This window comes from Cervus elaphus, chromosome 13, assembly GCF_910594005.1.
Source record: "Cervus elaphus chromosome 13, mCerEla1.1, whole genome shotgun sequence".
NCBI classification, from domain to species: Eukaryota; Metazoa; Chordata; class Mammalia; order Artiodactyla; family Cervidae; genus Cervus; species Cervus elaphus.
In genome coordinates this window covers 28,869,600-28,887,715 of record NC_057827.1, presented here as the reverse complement: position 1 = coordinate 28,887,715, position 18,116 = coordinate 28,869,600, and the positions used below count along the sequence as shown (strand labels likewise).

General features: G+C 45.2%; 1 protein-coding gene across 1 annotated transcript; it reads right to left on the bottom strand.

The window, feature by feature from the left end:
* Positions 1-7,482: 7,482 nt before the first annotated feature.
* ANKRD34C (ankyrin repeat domain 34C) lies at positions 7,483-17,813 on the bottom strand. Its single transcript, XM_043922314.1, has 2 exons — positions 17,734-17,813; positions 7,483-9,134 (listed from the first exon to the last, which is right to left on the bottom strand). Exon 2 carries the CDS (start codon positions 9,088-9,090, stop codon positions 7,483-7,485), a length of 1,608 nt encoding a protein of 535 aa, XP_043778249.1. The 5' UTR covers positions 9,091-9,134; positions 17,734-17,813.
* Positions 17,814-18,116: the final 303 nt, after the last annotated feature.

The window sequence follows — 18,116 nt, the reverse complement described above, 5'->3', positions numbered from 1 at the left end:
AGAATTTTATATAGCTGAAATCATAAAAAAGCACTGTTTTTAGTAGAGCTTCTTAAACTCAGCACAGTTATTTTAGGATGCATTCATGCTGTTGTGTATGTCATTTGTTTAGTCGATAAGTTGTGTCCGACTCTCTTGTGACCCCATGAACTCCTATATAGCCCACCAGGCTCCTCTGTCTGTGGAATTTCTCAGGCAAGAATACTGGAGTGGGTTGCCATTGCCTTCTCCAGGGAATCTTCCCGAGCCAGGGATTCTCCAGTGTCTCCTGCATTGGCAGGCAGATTCTTTACCACTGAGCTTCCAGGGAAGCAGTGTATGTCAGTAGTTCATTCCTCTTTATTACTGAGCAGTATTCTAGTCCACATATCCATGGGTTTATTTCTGATCTCCAGCTCTGTTGTTCTTTTTCACAGTTGTATTGACTGTTGGAGGTCCTTTGCATTTCCAATTGAATTTTGTTTTATTTTTTATATTTTGTTACAATGCAAAGAATCATTAAGGTTGCCAATGGAATTATAGATACTTATCAATTGACCTTTTTTTTTTTGGCTGAGCAGCATGCAGGATCTTAGTTCCCTGAGCAGGAATCAAACCTGATCCACTGCAGTGGAAGCTCAGAGTCTTAACCGATGGACTGCTAGGTAAGTCCCTCCAAGTGAATTTTAGAATCAGTTTTTTAATTTCTATAAAAATGCCTGCAGAAGTTAGCTTTAACAATACACATGGGCAGCTGATTTTTTACAAAGGTACAAAGGCAATATAGTGGAGAAATGACAGCTTTTCCAACAAATGATGCTGGAAAAATTGGATATTCATATGCAAAAAAAAAAATACTTGTTTTAAAGAACTTGGATCCATATATCATACCAAATACCAAAATAATTGAATCATACGCCTAAATTTAAAACAAAAAGGTATAAAACTTTGCAAAATGGAAGAAATGGGGACATCCCTGGTGGGCCAATGGTTAAGAATCCACCTTCCAATGCAGGGGGACATGGGTTCGATCCCTGGTTGGAGAACTAAGATCCCACATGCTGAGGGGCAACTAAGCCCGCACTCCACAACTAGAGAGCCAACGTGCCAGAAACTAAGCTCATGCAAGTTCTGCTTGAGGGACTCCAACCTTCTGAGCCCCCATCACTCTTGGGAATGCACTCCCTCCCCCAGGCAGGCCTTGTTCCTCATCGCCACCCCCTCCCTCACCACTTCTTTTTCTTCTGCACCATGGAGATCCCTCCTAATCTCTTCTTGAAGGAGCTGGAAACAATATTGGCCTCCCTTTCCTGCAGACAGAAGGGGGACAAAGACATGCTGAAAAGAGTCCTTTTCTTTGCCCTCTTTTTTTTAAAAGATTTTTTTGTCTTAAAAATCTGAAGATTTTCAAGATTTAAAAATGAGGACCATTTTGAAAGTCTATTGAATTTGTTACAATATTGTTTCTGTTTTATGTTTTGGTTTTTTGGTTGCAAAGCATGTGGGATCTGAGCTCCCTGACCAGGGATCACCCCCACACCCCCTGCATTGGAAGGCAGAGTCTTAACCACTGGACCCCCCAGGGAAGCCCCCCCTTTTTTGTTAACTGTAGTATAAGCCTGACAGCTGGCTTTTCTTCTGTAATGCAAGTACCTGACTTTGTTTTTGACGGTTGAGGGCCTCCATCTCAAAATGGCTTTCTCCATAGACACACTGCCAGCCCCACAGGACTAAATAAAGGACCTGGCCATGCTCCCCTCTGTTGACTGACCATTTGGGCCTCCTTTTTTTTTCTCTTTTCACACTTTAAATTCCTGCTGTTACAAGGTTTTTGTTTGTCTGTTTGTTTTTCGGGGTAGGTGCAGGAGGATTATTCAGGGTGGGGGGGGGCGTTGCTTTTCAGGTTTTTTGGCTGTGCTTTTCAACATGTGGGATCTTAGTTCCCCAACCAGGGATTGAACCCATGCCCCCTGCAGTGGAAGCTCAGAGTCTTAACCACTGGACAGCCACGGGAGTCCCTCACTCTTACATTTCAAATTCACTAATAAAGAGCGAGCCCACGAAACCTTAAGTCCTCAACTTGGACCCCAATAAAAGCAGACCCCCAGGCCTGGGCCCTCTGACTACCCACAACCTCACTGTATGACTCCAAGTATGCCATGTAATTTTCAGAACCTTTTCCAAAAAAAAGCAGCAAACTTCTCTTTCCCCAAAGTTTCCTAATGATTATTATGGATGGCTTCTTGCAGGCACAGTGAGAACCACAAGGGCTGGTCTTGTCATAACATTGGTTTAGGCTGAGTTGGGCATGAAACAGTAGAATTTATTTCAACCATCTAGGGAAGAACCAAAGGGTAAGGTTTGGAACTCTCCAGGGAATCAGGAAGTCTGGGTGAAATCTGAATTGCAGAATGCTGGAGTATAGGAGATAAGAGACTGTCCAGCTGGTTCATTTGATACTTACTACCCTGCCCTGGAGTAAGAGCTAGGAGAAATCAGCTTCTGTTAATAATCATCAGGATTAGAAATCCAGCCCAAGGAGGGCTGTCCAGGAACCTTTAAGTCCCTGCCAGTAGCAGATGGCAGGTGCATCCCTGGGGGCGAACCAAGCAGCAGAGGAATCATAAAGGAACTCACTCCCCTCGCGGCCATGAACCTTCTCATTCTTAGCCTTTTTTGTAACCAGAATAGAAACTATAATCCTTGTGTAATTAAAAATTAATTTGGGGGGACTCTCCCAGAGCTTCAGTGGTTAGGACTTCATCTTCCAATGCAGGGGTTGCTGGTTTGATCCCTGGTCAGGAAGCTAAGATCCCACATGCCCGCCAAAAACCAGGACATAAACAGCAGAAGCAACATTGTAACGCATTCAATAAAGACTTTGAAAATGGTCCACATCAAAAAAATCTTTAAAAAGTAATTTTTAAAATCATGCATACGTAAAACAGTGTTTGCTCAGTTCAGTGTTACCAGGCAGTCATGTCAAGCCCATCTTAAAGAAAAGGTAATATTTATGATTGAGTCACTAAGAAAAGTGGGAAACACTACTGAAGGATTGCAATTTATCTTTTATTGACATACCAGAAGTATCTAAATAGTTCCGCTACATGGATTTTAGTACATCCTTGAGCACATTGTCAGCTTGTAGGATAGGACATTGTAGAGAACCAGTTCAGAATGGTACGTCTGAAGTACCAAGACACATCAAAGAAGAAGGTCGGACAACACCTGCATTTACTTGATTAAATTCTAAGAGAATGGACAACGGACGTAAACGAACAAACAAATGCTTTGGAATGTTTAGAAAGAATGCAAATCCCAGACATGAGACTTTAGACTCACATTCTATGATAAATTTTTATAAACATTTCAGAGAGTCTTACACAGGCGAGTTATTGAAACTACATTTTGCAACTAACTTCTGTAGTGATCTAGGTTCCCCCAAATCTCTGATCTAGAAAGCATGTTTGAATCTAAATATGCTTTTAAAAAGCATTCCTGTGAGGTTTGTTAACACAAAGAAAATTGCCCATTTATGCATTAACCATAATCAAGTATTGCAGTGGTTGTACTAGTTTGGAACAGTCTAATTCAACTAACGTGTCATCAGATAGTGATAAACAGTAGTATTGTAATGACTGTCTACAGAAAGGCTAATGGGAAAGTCCTGACTGATGGATGCAGGCAGTAAGTGGCATGAGCATACCTGCTATTACCCACCTGTGCAATGGACAGGCTGTTCTGAATGGGCAACTCATTGTGGGTGGTGTTTTGCCTAAGCTAACTGCTATGAATGTGCCACAGTCACTATTTAGGATAAATTAGGCTTTCAAGTCTTAGCTAAAGGTTTAGAAAAATTCTCTTATGCAGTCTCGCTATCCCCACAGTTAGATATTACTAGCAGAGGTTAGTTTTAACTGACACTAACAACTGCTAGAAAAGTACTTAAAGTGTATAGTGTGTGTGTGTGTGTGTGTGTCTTTAATGAGCTGCTAAGATCAATGGTTGTCTGTCTGGTTCTCTCTTTAATGTATCTGAGTGGTGTTGCTTTGCCCGTAATCATGTCCACTTGGTAAGAACTATTCTCATCTGAGGATTTCCCAGGTGGCTCAGATGGCTCAGAGGTAAAAGAATCTGCCTGCCAGTGTAGGAGACACAGGTTCAATCCCTGGGTCGGGAGGATTCTCTGGAGAAGGAAATGGCTACCTACTCCGGTATTCTTGCCTGGAAAATCCCATGGACAGAGGAGCCTGGCAGACTACATTCCATGGGATCTCAGAGTCGGACACAACTTAGCTAATAAACAACAACAACATTCCTATCTAAATGGTCCTGACTAAACAACAACATTCCTATCTAAGTGGTCCTGAGAAGCCTATGGGATGTTCACATTCAACCAAGTTCGTGAGTCCTGGATTTCACTAGCTTATGTGCAATGCTTCTCGTTTTCTTTCCTCGCTGCAAAGTACAAGAGGCCACTGGCACTCATGTCAAGAATCCTACAGGCCCACATTGTATGTTAGTCACCTTCCTGAATTACAATGTGAACTGCCTTTAAGTTAGTGGGACAGCCTCTCCAGCCAGCCAGCCAGCCCCTCACCTCTATGCAGTTCGGTTGTTCTTGACATACTTCTACCATGTACACAATCGTTCTCCTAGAGCACAGTGGTGATCAGCTGAGGCAGTATTGCCTCCAGGAGATGTCTGGCCATGTCTGAAAGCACTGTTGGTTGTCACAATATGGGGGGAAGTTGCTGTTGTCTAGTGGATAGAGGCCAGGAGTGCTGCTCAGCAACATATAGTACACACACAGTCTCCCACAGAAAAGAATTGCCCAGCCCAAAAGGTCAACAGTGCCAAGGTTGGATATGTACCTGCCCTAATGGAATTACTGAAAAACAAATACTTGGAGTATTTATAACCATCATTAGCACTTTTGACTGGGATATTCAGATACATTTCTAGAGAATATCCTTATAGAAATGGTCTTATCTGCAAACCTTCTGTGGCAGAATTTCTTTCACTTTACAAATGAGTTTGGGGCTCAGTATTTATAGAACCCTTGAGAATCGCCAGGGGTCTTTGACTATTTCAGTTAGAGTCTGCTTCACTTTGCATAGGGCATTCGGTATTATTTGAGATTTTGAGAATTCAGCGGTCTGAAGGAGTATTTAAAATCAGCTACCTCTTATTTTCATTGTTATACAAGTTAATTTGGGGTTTTATATCACAGCATTTAAACTTTGTAAAAACTGAAATATAATGAGATCAATGGAATTCCACCAATGTACCACCGAGAGTGAGATATAACACTTTTTCACCATCTCAGAAAGTCTCCTTGTGTGCCTTCCCATTCAGTCCCAGTCACAAAGGTGGCCACTTTCTGATTTTTTTTTTCTACCACAAATTAGTTTTGTTTGTTCTGGGACTTTATATAAATGGAATCCTTTGGTTTGTACTCTTTTGTGTTTGGCTCCTTAATTCAGCATAACGTTTTGGAGATTTATCCACCTATGTAAAAATATTCTCCTGTTGATGGACATTTGGGTTGTCTCTCTTTTTTTTTACTATTTAGTAAAAGCTTCTATGAGCATATGTATAAAAGTCTCTGTATGAACTTGAATTTTTATTTCTTTTGGGTAAATGCCTAGAGTGGAGTTACTAGATCATACAGTGGTATAGATTTAACTTCATAATAAAGTACTAAACAACATTTAAAAAAAAATCAGCTTCATTTTATCCAATTACTCCTCCCTGTGCTAGGCACAGTTACAGGCACTTTCATATATTATCTCATTTAATTCTCACCACAAACTTGCCAGGTGAGGCATTACTAACCCCATTTTACAGAAGAGGGAGTGGAGACTTGGAGAAGTAAAGCTACTTCCTCAAAGTCTTGCAGCTGGTAAATGATGAAACAGAGACACAGACCCAAATCTCAAAGTCTTATCTCTTTCTAGGATGTGATGCTACCTCCAAGGGACTACTGAATTTTTTTTTTTTAATCATAGAGCAAAACTATCTAAGCAGCATGAAAGAGAAAATACATGGGAAATAACCAGAAATAGCTTCATCTCGAAGGTGGCTACATGACACCAAAAGTGATAAATATCTGTTTCCCTTCTTGGGTTCAAACAGAGTGATTTTAAAAGGTTGTATAGGTTATTTCTACAAATCTCCCATCACATAGATAATTCAGACAAAGAAGAAACCAGATGTTCTTGAATTTCCCAGAAAAGTGAAGGGGAAATGACAGTGTGCATCCCTTAAAATTTTCAGGCTCCAACTGTCCCCCCTGCCCCCCGCCTCTGACCTGAGAACCATCCATCAGCTCTACCTTGTAATATATGTGTCTCTCAGCATCACACATTATTCTAGTTTGGCAAGATCTCACCCAGTTTTTTTTTAAAGAATAATAAGGAAATACTTCTTATGAGTCTATTCTATGAGTTGTATAATATTCAGCTCCAAAGTAGCTAATAGCCCTGACTTTTTTTTTTCCCATGAGATTTCAACACAGAACCTGAGTCAGATCAGGAGGCCAAAGTGAGTTTCACTTCTGGACACAATTCATCTTTGAGGCACCAGCTACTTACTATTACATGACGGAATTTGGGGGACATGTAGATATGATATTTGGGAACCCAAAAGTGTTTGTCACTCTGTTGCATCTGACTCTGTGAGACCCCATAGACTGTAGCCCACCAAGCTCCACTGTCCATGGGATTCTCCAGGCTAAAATACTGGAGTGGGTTGTCATTTCCTTCTCCAGGGGATCTTCCTGACCCAGGGATCAAATCCAAGTCTCCTGCATTGCAGGTGGATTCTTTACCCTCCAAAACACTGGAGAAGCCCAAAGGACACCCAAATTAGTGGATAAAATCTGTTGCTGAAGTTCTGGAAGAGCTTCACTGTGCTATACCACCCAGTGCCCCCTGACATGGTTCAAGGCAGGAAGCAGATGCCAGAACCTCCCTAATGGAGGTTTCCCTGGATGTAACACGCATCCCCAAATTTCACAGCCTGGGGATTGGTGTTGAACCTCTGCACATTCTAACACATGTTAAAGCCCCTCGTTTTCCTCTTAGGCACTTTATAGATTTATGACACATGACATACTCCAAATACCACCTTGTGAATTAAATTCTTGTTTGTCTGATATAAAATAACAGGTGTCAGCAGCTCAGATCATGGTACCTGCTGTGTGACTTTGAAATTCCGAAGGTTTTCTTCTTTGAGAGATTTTTTTTTTTTTTTGCAATTTCAACTCTAAAACCCAGTTATCCTGAGCCCTTTCCAAGGAGCCCTGTAAAACCCCAGATGTCCTTTCAGAAGGGAAGTGGCAGCCTGTTTCCATCTCTTTTGAAGCAGCTACACAGCAGCATTAAGGAATGATCAGGATACAGAGAGCCTGCATGGCCATATTGGTTTGGATCACAGTACTATTCATAAACTACATAGATTTAAAACAAAACAAAACAAAAACCTCCCTAAAAGCTTAGTCTAGGTCATGATTTCCTCAAAGTCAGATAGCTGCTTCATCTGCTCAACTTGCATAGAATGCCTCCGGAGGAGTTTCTTTTTACTTCTCAAGTCAACTCTCTTTGGTGAGCTTGGAGCGACAGGAACCATGGATTTTAAGCCACTAGCAAGTGGAGAGGAAGGTTTGCTGCTCACTCTAATATCTGGGATAGGTGGGTTCAGATTTACATTTAAAGGTGGAAGGAAGCCGGGCCTGGTCTGAGAAATTCGGTCCAGGAGCAAGGTTCCAGAACCTCGTCTTTCTAGAAGATGGGGTGGCCTGCGGCGGGCTGAGTTGGGTGACGTGCTGGACACAGCGTCCAGGGACTCCCTGGAGCCCTGGAAGAGAGACAGGTGGGAGCTGTTGAGCTTCTTGCGATCCAGTGGTCCTTTGCCTGATTCTGGGGAGATGGGGTTGGGCAGGTCGGCCCCAGGCTGTAACTCTAAATCATAGAGGTCACTCTCCAGCCATTTGAGGGTCACAGCGTCTTTGAGAGCAGAAGGACCTGTTGGGCAGATGCCCACCTTCTCTTGGTCGATAGGGAGAGTGCCTCTTCTGGCCAGACGTGGGTGGGGAGCCTGAGTTTTCTCGTAGGCTGCCTTCCGCGAGGCTGGTGCCGAAGAGACTGGGATCTTCACAACCTGTTCCGTGACCATGTGGACGAGGCTGGCATCTTTGCCATCAATGCTGCTGGTTCTGGAGAGGGGGCCCCTTCTGGGGAAGGACACATCACCGATGCTCTTGACCTCCCCGTCCATGCCCATGCCGTGGGTCTCATCCTGACGCACGCAGGAGGCGGCCAACACGGAGGGTGCAGTCAGGCCCCAGGGCTCAGACTGGAGCCTCTTCAGCTGAGGCAGGCGGGCCCTTTTGAGGTTCCCAACTTTCCGAGCAGGCGACCCGGGTTCATTAAGAGCCTTGGCAGTGTTGCAACTACTTGGATGCCCTGATTGGAGGCTAAAGAAGTCATCTTCCTTCTCGCTGGGTGGAGAGCCCAGGCCTGGAGCCTTCAGTTCAACCTCAGATGGAGAAGCACATGGGGGAGGCGACTGTCTGTCTTCCTCTTTGGGTGAAGGGGGAACATTCAGATACTGTTTGGTGGTTTTGGTGCCCGAAGATGACTTGTCTGTTGTTATGATAATCACCTCCTTGCCTTTGGCCTTGCAGGCATCCAGAAGATGTCTCAATGCATCCTTGTCATCTGCATTTATGGCATAAACCAGAGCTGAAGCCCCAGTGCGGTCCTCAAGGCTGGGGTCTGCTCCGTTCTCCAGCAGTAGGGAGACCACATCCCCTCCAGCTCTTCGGATACAGGCGTGGATGAGGGCGGTCTTGCCAGACTTATCCTGGATGTTGGGGTCTGCCCTGTTGTCCAGCAGGTACTTGACCATCTTGGACTTGCTAATGCTCTGCTGGTCCACGTGCTTGGTGATGCACGCCACCATGAGAGCCGTCTCCCCCTTGTCATTGCTTTCGTTGATGTATGCGCCCCCTTCCAGGAGAAGCCTAGTCAGCCTGAGCCTCCCGAGCCACACAGCCTTTAAAAGTGAGTTTCCGTCCGTCCTCAGTTCCGTGCCATTGTCCATCATCCTGGCTACAGCTTAGGGTCTCTGAGCCACAGCAGTGGTCAGACCTAGGAAAGGAAGAAGAGAGAAAAGTGTCATATATTCTATAGCTTTGGAGAAGGAAGTGATAGCCCACTCCCGTATCTTTGCCTGGAAAATCCCACAGACAGAGGAGCCTGGCGGGCTACAGTCCATGGGGTCACAAAAAGTCAGACACAACTGAGCACGCATGTACACATTCTGTAGCCAATCTGAGCAGCACAGCTATTACAGAGATTGTATATAGTCATGTCCCAGCCTGATCCCAAGTGATGCCACCTTGCTTGGTTTTGTTTTGTTTATTTATTGGCTACGCTGGGTCTTAGTTGCAGCACATGGGATCTTTAGTTGCTGCATATGGGATTTTAGTTCCCCAACCAGGGATCTAACCCAGATCCCCTGCATTGGGGGCTTGGAGTCTTAGCCACTGGACCACCAGGGAAATCTCTTGCTTGGTTATTTGACTTTCCTGAATTTGCTACTTCAACTGTAACCTGGCAGGGGTGGGGGTGGTGATAGTAGCAGGCTACCCCATAAAGTCATTGTGAGGATTAAATGAGATACTGTATATATTAATTAAACATATAACCACACGTAAGGCAGCTGGTGTAATGTCTAGGAGAGAGTAAGCAAGAAAACATGCAAACTCTTACTGCATTGACTGCACATATTTATCACACTGCAGTTTAAGAAACTTTGTTTTTTGTCTGTTGGCATCACTAAAGTCTAAGTTGCCATAAAGAAAGGTTTGCATCTATCTTGTTCACTGCTGTAGCCTCAGCCTTTAGCAATGACTTACACTTCATAGGTTACCTCATCAATAATGATTCAGTGCTCTGTTGCTCTAGGTGTGTATCCAAAAGACCAGAAGAAAATGCACCACAATGAAGATGGGATTGTGAATAGTTTTCATGTTCTTTTTGCTGTACTTCCTAAACCAAACATGTATCACAGTCATCGCAGGGGGAAAAGATCACAAAAACAAAAACAGTCCAGCCATCCCTTTCCAGGCTGTAGTTCCCACTTCTCCAGCAGATGTCAGAGTTCTCATCCTTGACGATCAGACCCGCAGACCTGCTGGAATGAGGCACTGACACACCCTCCCCTCTGGTTGAGCAGACCTGAGGCAGAGGGTGGACAGGGGATTGCATCTTTGCTCACCAGTGTTAGGAAATAAAGCTCATACCAGAGCTGCCCCAGTTGAAGTTTGTCAAACCTGGGTTTCCTACATTGGTTTTCCTCGTGTCGATTACCTAATTCCTGGACTTAGAGCCTCCAATGTGGGTGTTGATCGAGGTCTTCCAGGAATAAGGAGACATGGTCTCCTAGAATTGATGCCTGCCAGCCCTGGACCTCTCACTGGCTGCACTCTGCCCACATGGCCCCTCCACGTGGACTTTTTGTCCTTTGGGCTCAGCTGAGCAGGTGTTACAATGCCTGAGCTTTCCTTCTCCTCATACACACCATCCTTCCTCTTGCCCCACTCCTCTGAGCAATTATTGATCAATTTCCATCCCTTTGTTGTATAAGAGGGCTTCCCCTAGTGGCTCAGTGGTAAAGAATCCACCTGCAATCCAGAAGACATGGCAGGAGCCATGGGCTCGATCTCTGGGTCAGAAAGATCTCCTGGAGAAGGAAATGGCAACCCACTCCAGCATTCTCACCTGGGAAATCCCATGGACAGAGGAGCCTGGCGGGCTAAAGTTTATAGGGTCACAAAGAGTCGGACATGGCTGAAGTGACTTAGCAGCAGCTAAGATTGCAAAGAGTCGGACATGACTGAGAATACATGCACACAAAAATTAAGCAGGAAATCAGCTTTTCTTGGCTCAAGTTGAGAGATGGATATATAGCCTTTTAAAACATTCAACACATGAATAGATACGTGTTTCTTTTTTGGGAAAAAAGCCCAATTCATACTTAATTATATAAAGAAGAAGAGGTACTCATTCCCTTCAGAAGTAACTTTGATTTACGGTCTAGGATGTATATTTCTCCTTCAGATCATTTTCTGCTTCTTTCAAATGCTCTGTTCTAACAACAACTCCATCTCAGTCTGATCTTGTCACAACTGTGTCTATGTGTTCCTGAGATTTTTCTGTAAAATCACTACCATCCAAAGATACCATATGTTATTAAGTGTATCCACAAGAAGTCTCTGTTTCTGTCTCTTCAACTCTATGCTTCTTTTTTCAGTCTCCTACCAATTCTGTTTGTTTGTTGATTTATTTATTTTTTGACTGTGCTGGGTCTTCCTTACTGTGCAAGCTTTCTCTGGTTGTGGGGAGGACTTCCCATTGCAGTAGCTTCTCTTGTTGTGGAGCACAGGCTCAGTAGTTGTAATGCCCAGGGTTTAGTTGCCCTAAGGCATGTGGAATCTTAAAGGACCAGGGACTGAACCCATGTTCCCTGCATTGGCAGGTGGACACCCAACCACTGGGCCACCAGGGAAGTCCTCCCCTACCGATTCTTTCTCTCTCCCTCCTCTCCCTGATGTGGCCTTTCTTTCTCTTCTGATTCTGTCGTTTTAACCCTCCTGTGGTCCTACGTATGATCATCTTATTACAGTTCAATGAGTTGATAAGCTTGTTAACCCCTAAGCTCTGGACATTTAAAGCAGAATTTTCAAGAGCTGAAGGAAGAAATGGAGAACGGAATGGCAACCCACTCCAGTGTTCTTGCCTGGAGAATCCCATGGATGGAAGAACCTGGTGGGCTACAGTCCATGGGATCGCAAGGAGTTGGACATGGCTGAGCCACTAACACACAGAGGAAGAAAAGGCAACTGCAGTGAAAACAAGCTGTCTTCCATTCCATCCGAGGGGCCCTTCACCTCCTGGCCACCCATCATCAGCACCTGCCCGCTACGCCTGTTCTCTTTACACTCCATCTATCTTGAAAGCTGGCCATGGCTCAACCGCCCCGCTTTTTCCTTTTCTTCCTTCTAGTCCTGTTCATGTTTCTAACTATAAGCCCGCCCTGCTCTTCTTTAATTATTCATCATCCCTCAAATCTCAGCTCCAATGTTACTTCCTTTTTAATCAAGAGAAAAATCACTCAAGATGGAAGGGAGAGAGTGGAATAAAATTACAACTGACTCACATCCAGACTATATAAAGAACACCTACAAATCACTTCCTCCAAAAGAGGATACACAAATGGCCAATAAGCACAGAAAATGGTGCTCAGTCTTGTTAGTAATCAAGGAAAATCAAATTACAGCGCCGTGTAGCCATAGCAGTACCCCCTCCAGCGAGGCTAAAATTAGACCGACAGCATCAAGAATGCAGGAAGATGGAAGCAGGAGGCATGCATTGGTGGAGCGTCAGTTGTTTCCACCGAGCCAATGCCTACTCTCTGACCCAGTATTTCCATGCCTGGGTTTAGGTGTGTGGTGGACTGAAAAGCATGGCCACACCACCTTGTAGGCAAACCACCTGTGGTGAGGTCTTCCCTCTCCTCCCATGGAAAGGGAGAGTCAGCATGGGATTTGCTTTGACCAATGAAAGTGAAGCCGCTCAGCTTGTAGGCACACCACCTGTGGTGAGGTCTTCCCTCTCCTCCCATGGAAAGGGAGAGTCAGCATGGGATTTGCTTTGACCAATGAAAGTGAAGCCACTCAGTCATGTCCGACTCTTTGCAACCCCATGGACTGTAGCCTACCAGGCTTCTCCATCCAGGGGATTTTCCAAGCAAGAGTACCAGAGTGGGTTGCCATTTCCTTCTCCAGGGGATCTTCCCAACCCAGGTCTCCCGCATTGCAGGCAGACACTTTACCCTCTGAGCCACCCAATAAGATGCAGCAGAACTAACTTTGTGTGGCTTTCAAGGCAAGGCCTCAGGGGACCTTGCAGCTTCAGGATTTGCTCTCTTGGAATTTGACTGCCATGGACAGAAGCCTGGGGTATCTTGCCAGAAAGGACACAGGGCATTACAGCTGACAGCCTCAGTGAACACTGGAGTGTCCATGAGGCCATCTCAGAGCAGCCAAAGCCCCAGACTGCATAAGGGAGGTTGGGGGAGGCCAGCAGATGTTCCAGTTCCAGAACTATTGGCAAAGAAGTGATCCTTCACTTAAGGCACTCATTTTGAGGATGTTTTGTTCTCAGGAATAGATTACTGATAAATATGTGTCGCAAAACACGTGCAAAAATGATCCCGGGAGCCTTATTCATAAAAAAGCCAAAACTAGAAACAGTCTCTCAAGATGAAAATAGAGGGACTTCCCTGGTGTTCCAGTGGCTAAGACACTGGGCTCCCAATGCAGGTGGCCCAGGTTCTATCCCTGGTCAAGGAACTAGATCCCACATGCCATAACTAAAGATCGCTCATGCCACAACTAAGACCAGGCACAGCCAAATAAATAAATACATAACTAAATAAAAATATTTTTTAAAAAGAAAATAAAGAAATGGTAGTGTATTCATATGCTGGAATACTGTACATCATCTTTGCATTCTCTATCTCTCCCACACACACAATCACACACACAACATACCAAAAGAAAAAATGTGGGTACTGCATTCCCTGGGGTCACCTTCCTCACTTGGAGTATTGATCTGGCTAACCATCTGGGTCAGCCTCCTCCCTGTATCTCTGAGTCCTTCTAGGCAGGGAAACTGTCTTTTGTCCCTCATCAACTGTGAGATAATTTGAAAGCTGGCTAAAGGGAAAGAAGGAGGAAGGGAGGAGACAATGAGGAAAGGAAGATGGAAAGGGGATATGGGTGGACCATTGGGTTGCCTCTCTCTGTGTTGGGGGTAGTGCCAGTCACATAGCTCTGGACCACCTTGAAGTCTGGGGTTGAAGGAGGCAGGTAGGGAGAAAAAGAAGAAAGAAAAGGGTGGAGAGAATAGAATATCTGGGAGGTGCATCTCTCCCTTCACTTTGCATCAGCAGCTACCTCCTCCTCTGAGCTCAGGCTTGTCCCCCATCTACTCTTCCCCCGGCCCCTAAGAAGAGAGCAAGATGAAGGCTCAATATCCCAGTAGCTCTCTGAGGTCTGGGTTGTCTAGCCCATCTGTGGAGAGAACTTTCTCCATCCCCAGTGAGCTACTTTTCAGGTTGTCTCTAGCCATTTTTTTCACTGTGGTCCTCCCCACTTAAATTCCTTAAATGATGAAAATGCGGGAGCTCTGTGCAAGGACAGAATCGGATCCTTACCTCATCCCTGTAGCCCAGATAAAATGTGCTGCCTTAACGTTAACTGTTGGCATGCTGCATCCACCTTACACTTTTCACATCAAGAAAAGTGAATTGAAGAGATTACAGGTCACATGGCTTATTGACAAAAGCCTTGCAGATGATGCCAGACTCGCTTTATGTGTCATCCCAGATGTACGTCTCTCTTCTCTGGGTTTTGGCTGCTCATCTTGCTCTCTTGCCCAAGTGGCCTTCAAAAGGTCCATACCTTGGTGTTGGAGTCAGGTCACCCTTGCTGTCACTGCTGAGCCCCACACGTGGGTGCCACCAACCAGGAGAAACTGACTATTGGAGAAATTGTTTCTCCATCAACTGCCTGGAGAGATCAAGTTACTCTGCTCAGATCGGTGGTGAGGACTGGCCTTATGTAGGACAAATGTTGACTGATGGGAGATGGGTGGTAGATGTCAGATAAATTCTTTACCCTTTCTTCTAATAGCCTAGTTTGGGTCTGGGTGAGATGCAGTGGATTATACAATTTCCGAAAGACTGAGTAATCACTGCACTGGTTGCCAAGCCGTGAAGAGCTCAATAAGGTATTTACTTTTCCTCTTTTCCTTGCCTTGTGTTTCATTTCCCTTATTCCTACTTCCCAAGGTTTTATAACCCAATACAGTAAGTCCCCTGCATACGGATGAGTTCTGTTCCAAGAGTGCATTTGTAAGTCCAATTTGTTGCTAAGTCCCACAAAGTTAGCATAGGCACCCAACTAACATACTTGCTCTATAATACTGTACTGTAATGTACTGAGATCAAACCAGTCAATCCTGGAGCAAATCAACCCTGAATATTCATTGGAAGGACTGATGTTGAAGCTGAAGCTCCAATACTTTGGCCACCTGATTTGAAGAGCTGACTCATTGGAAAAGACCCGGATGCTGGGAAAGATTGAAGGCAGGAGGAGAAGTGGGTGACAGAGGATGAGATGACTGGATGGCATCACTAACTCGATGGACATGAGTTTGAGCAAACTCCAGTAGATGGTGAAGGACAGGGAAGCTTGGTGTGCTGCAGTCCATGGGGTGGTAAAATCGGACATGACTGAGTGACTGAACAAAACAGTACTGTAATAGATTTATAATACTTTTTGCATAGATAATGCATAAAAGCAAACACCAAAAAAAAAAAAAGTACTATACAGTATATGAAAGCACAACCATGTGTAGAGGATAAACCCACATGGCAATATATGCCAGATACGTGAACTGACTTATGTGACTGGACAGGTGAATGCACATTTGCATCTTCGAAAGTTCAAAACTTGAGGCTCATATGTAGGGACTTACCATAAAGTGCTCACATGTATGTTTTTGCCCCAGGCTGATACCAACTGCCTTCTTTGAAGCAGGGCTGTTTTGTGTTTAACTCAACTCCACTTTAACGGTGACTAACATAATTTCAAAGGCACATGAACTGGAAAAGAAATGCTGAAAACTAAAACATCACTAACTCACACACTCAAAATATTTTTTTGATGGAGGAGATGAATGGGTGGAATTGTTTGCCTTTTTTGTCCAAAAGTGTTAGTCGATCAGTCATGTCCAACTCTGCGACCCTATGGACTGTAGCCCACCAGGCTTCTCTGTCCATGGGATTCTCCTGGCAAGAATACTGGAGTGGGTAGCGATTCCCTTCTCCAGGGGATCTTCCCAACCCAGGGATCGAACTCGGGTCTCCTGTATTGTAGACAGATTCTTTACTATCTGAGTGAATGGGGAAGCCCAGAAATCCTTGGATTATTTCATTATCCACAAACTATGGAAATCTTAGACTTTTGAAGCTGAGAGGAGCCATCTTGTTCAACCTTTCCCCATTTATAAGTGGGAAGTTTAAAGACAGAGATTGAGTCTTTAATCTCGCTGAATCTAGGCTCTTTCACTGCCAGGTCTTTCCAGACCTTTAGCCTGATTAGTGTAGAACAAGGCTGCATAGTACTGGGCTTGGGGCTAAATATGCTACACAGTTCTGTATTGCTTGACTGGAACAGTGCTTTAACATTTTTTAATGGGAATGTTTTAAGATGGATTAAGCCCTGCCCTCAGCTGTGCCCAGCACCCTGTAGAACGCCACTAGGGTTCAGTGCCAATCCTCTTCCTCTTTGAATCGCCTGCTCCCTCCTTCCTTCCCCCACTACCACACAACCATAATTCAAAGTTACCTGAATCTTGCCACATACAAGATCTCTTTGACACTCCCTCCCCTAGTACTTCTGCAGGGGAAGCTTTATTATCCTAACTTTACAGATACAGAGCCTGAAGTCCAGACACATTAGGTAATCTTGCCCAAGAGCACACATCTGTAAGTGATACAGCTTTGATTTAAACTCTGTTGCTCTGATCCCAAGTCAGAGCTCTCTGACAGAATTCTGCCTGACATATCTCCCGACTGTTGTAGCCCAGATTGGAGCTTGCCGTTTGGTGTTTGTTTAAACTGGGGCAAGTTACTCAAGTTCTCTTGCCTCAGTGTTCTCATCTGTAAAATGGGGATCATAGACCCATTTGTGGCAGGCTCTAACAATAAAGTAACTCATGTAGAGAGTGCTTTGCGCAGGGCCTTGGCACACAGAAAGCTCTCAGTAATTGTTAAAATTTGAAGAAAGTTGGGTCCACCTTTCAAAATCCAGGAGGCCACGCCTTTCAGCTGTAGTATTTGCGGAAGCTAGGGGGTATGTGTTTATACTCCACCTCTTCCTTCCGCAGTCACGGGAAGCAGTTAGAAGCGGATCAGACATTGAGTTCCACGTTTGCCTTTGCGATTCGAGAATGCTTTCCCGGCTGTAGGGGCGGCGTTGGGTAGCCGCCCTCAGCCAGGAGCCTCGGTGGCCTGGGGCGGAGACAGGATGCCGGGTGTTCTCGGATGCCGCGCGCTGCCCCCGCGGACTCTGTCCGAGGTGCTGAACGCCGCGGGCTCAGGGCGCGCAGGCAGTGCGCGCGGGTGTCCATTGTTGCCAGTACCTGTGAGCATCTTCGTGGAGATGGCCGAGTGTGGGGGTCAAGTGAAGCCAGGGCGGTAAGTGCTTCTCCCATCATTTCTCTCAAATGCTTAGATTCATACTCTACACAATATCTGGCACATTTTCAGGATCATCACCTCTCACCTCCCGTTCCTCACAGGTTTCTGCAAAATCTGAGGGCTTCGCTCCACCTTCTGTCCACGCACAAATTCAGGCGCCTATCTCCAGGCCCGAACCATAAGCATTTCCGACAAAAATTTATCCCCCTACGCATCTCATCCCCACGCGTCAATACAAAAATAAAAAATTTAAAACCATCTTCCACTCCTATCTCCCACAATTTCCTGTGATAAAAACAGACTCTTTCCTATAAACCTCCCACTCATGCCTGTGGCTAAACTGTGTGGACTTACTTCTTAGGAGCTGAAGGTCCCATTCAGGTGACCAGTGGAGACCCCCCGGGGTGCGCTTACCTGGTGGGGACGCTCACCAAGCGAGGCCACCTGGGTCCGGGCCACGGGGAGTGTCATTGCTCCAGAAGCAAAGTCAGGGGGCGCCCCGCACCCCTGCCTGAGGCTGTGGGCTGGCTTGCCATACTGAGCCAGCGCCTGGAGCTGGGGTTACCTGGGGCCTCGCGGGTCCCGTGGAGTGACTTGCCCAGAACTTCTTTAGGGTCTATAAATAAAGCTTCTGCGTCAGTTCCTTCCAATCACTCCATGCTCCTCCAAGTTGCAGTAGGAACAAGGGAGTTTTTTGGTTTGTTTGTTTGTTTTTTGAGCGAAAGAAAGAAGCGTGAAAGAAAGATAGAACTGTCCCCAGTTCTGGCTTGTAGGTCTCCGGCGCAACCCCAGCCCTT

Bases quoted from the DNA above. Each gene is read 5' to 3' on its own strand.
- ANKRD34C (XM_043922314.1), bottom strand. From the start codon at position 9,090: ATGATGGACAATGGCACGGAACTGAGGACGGACGGAAACTCACTTTTA.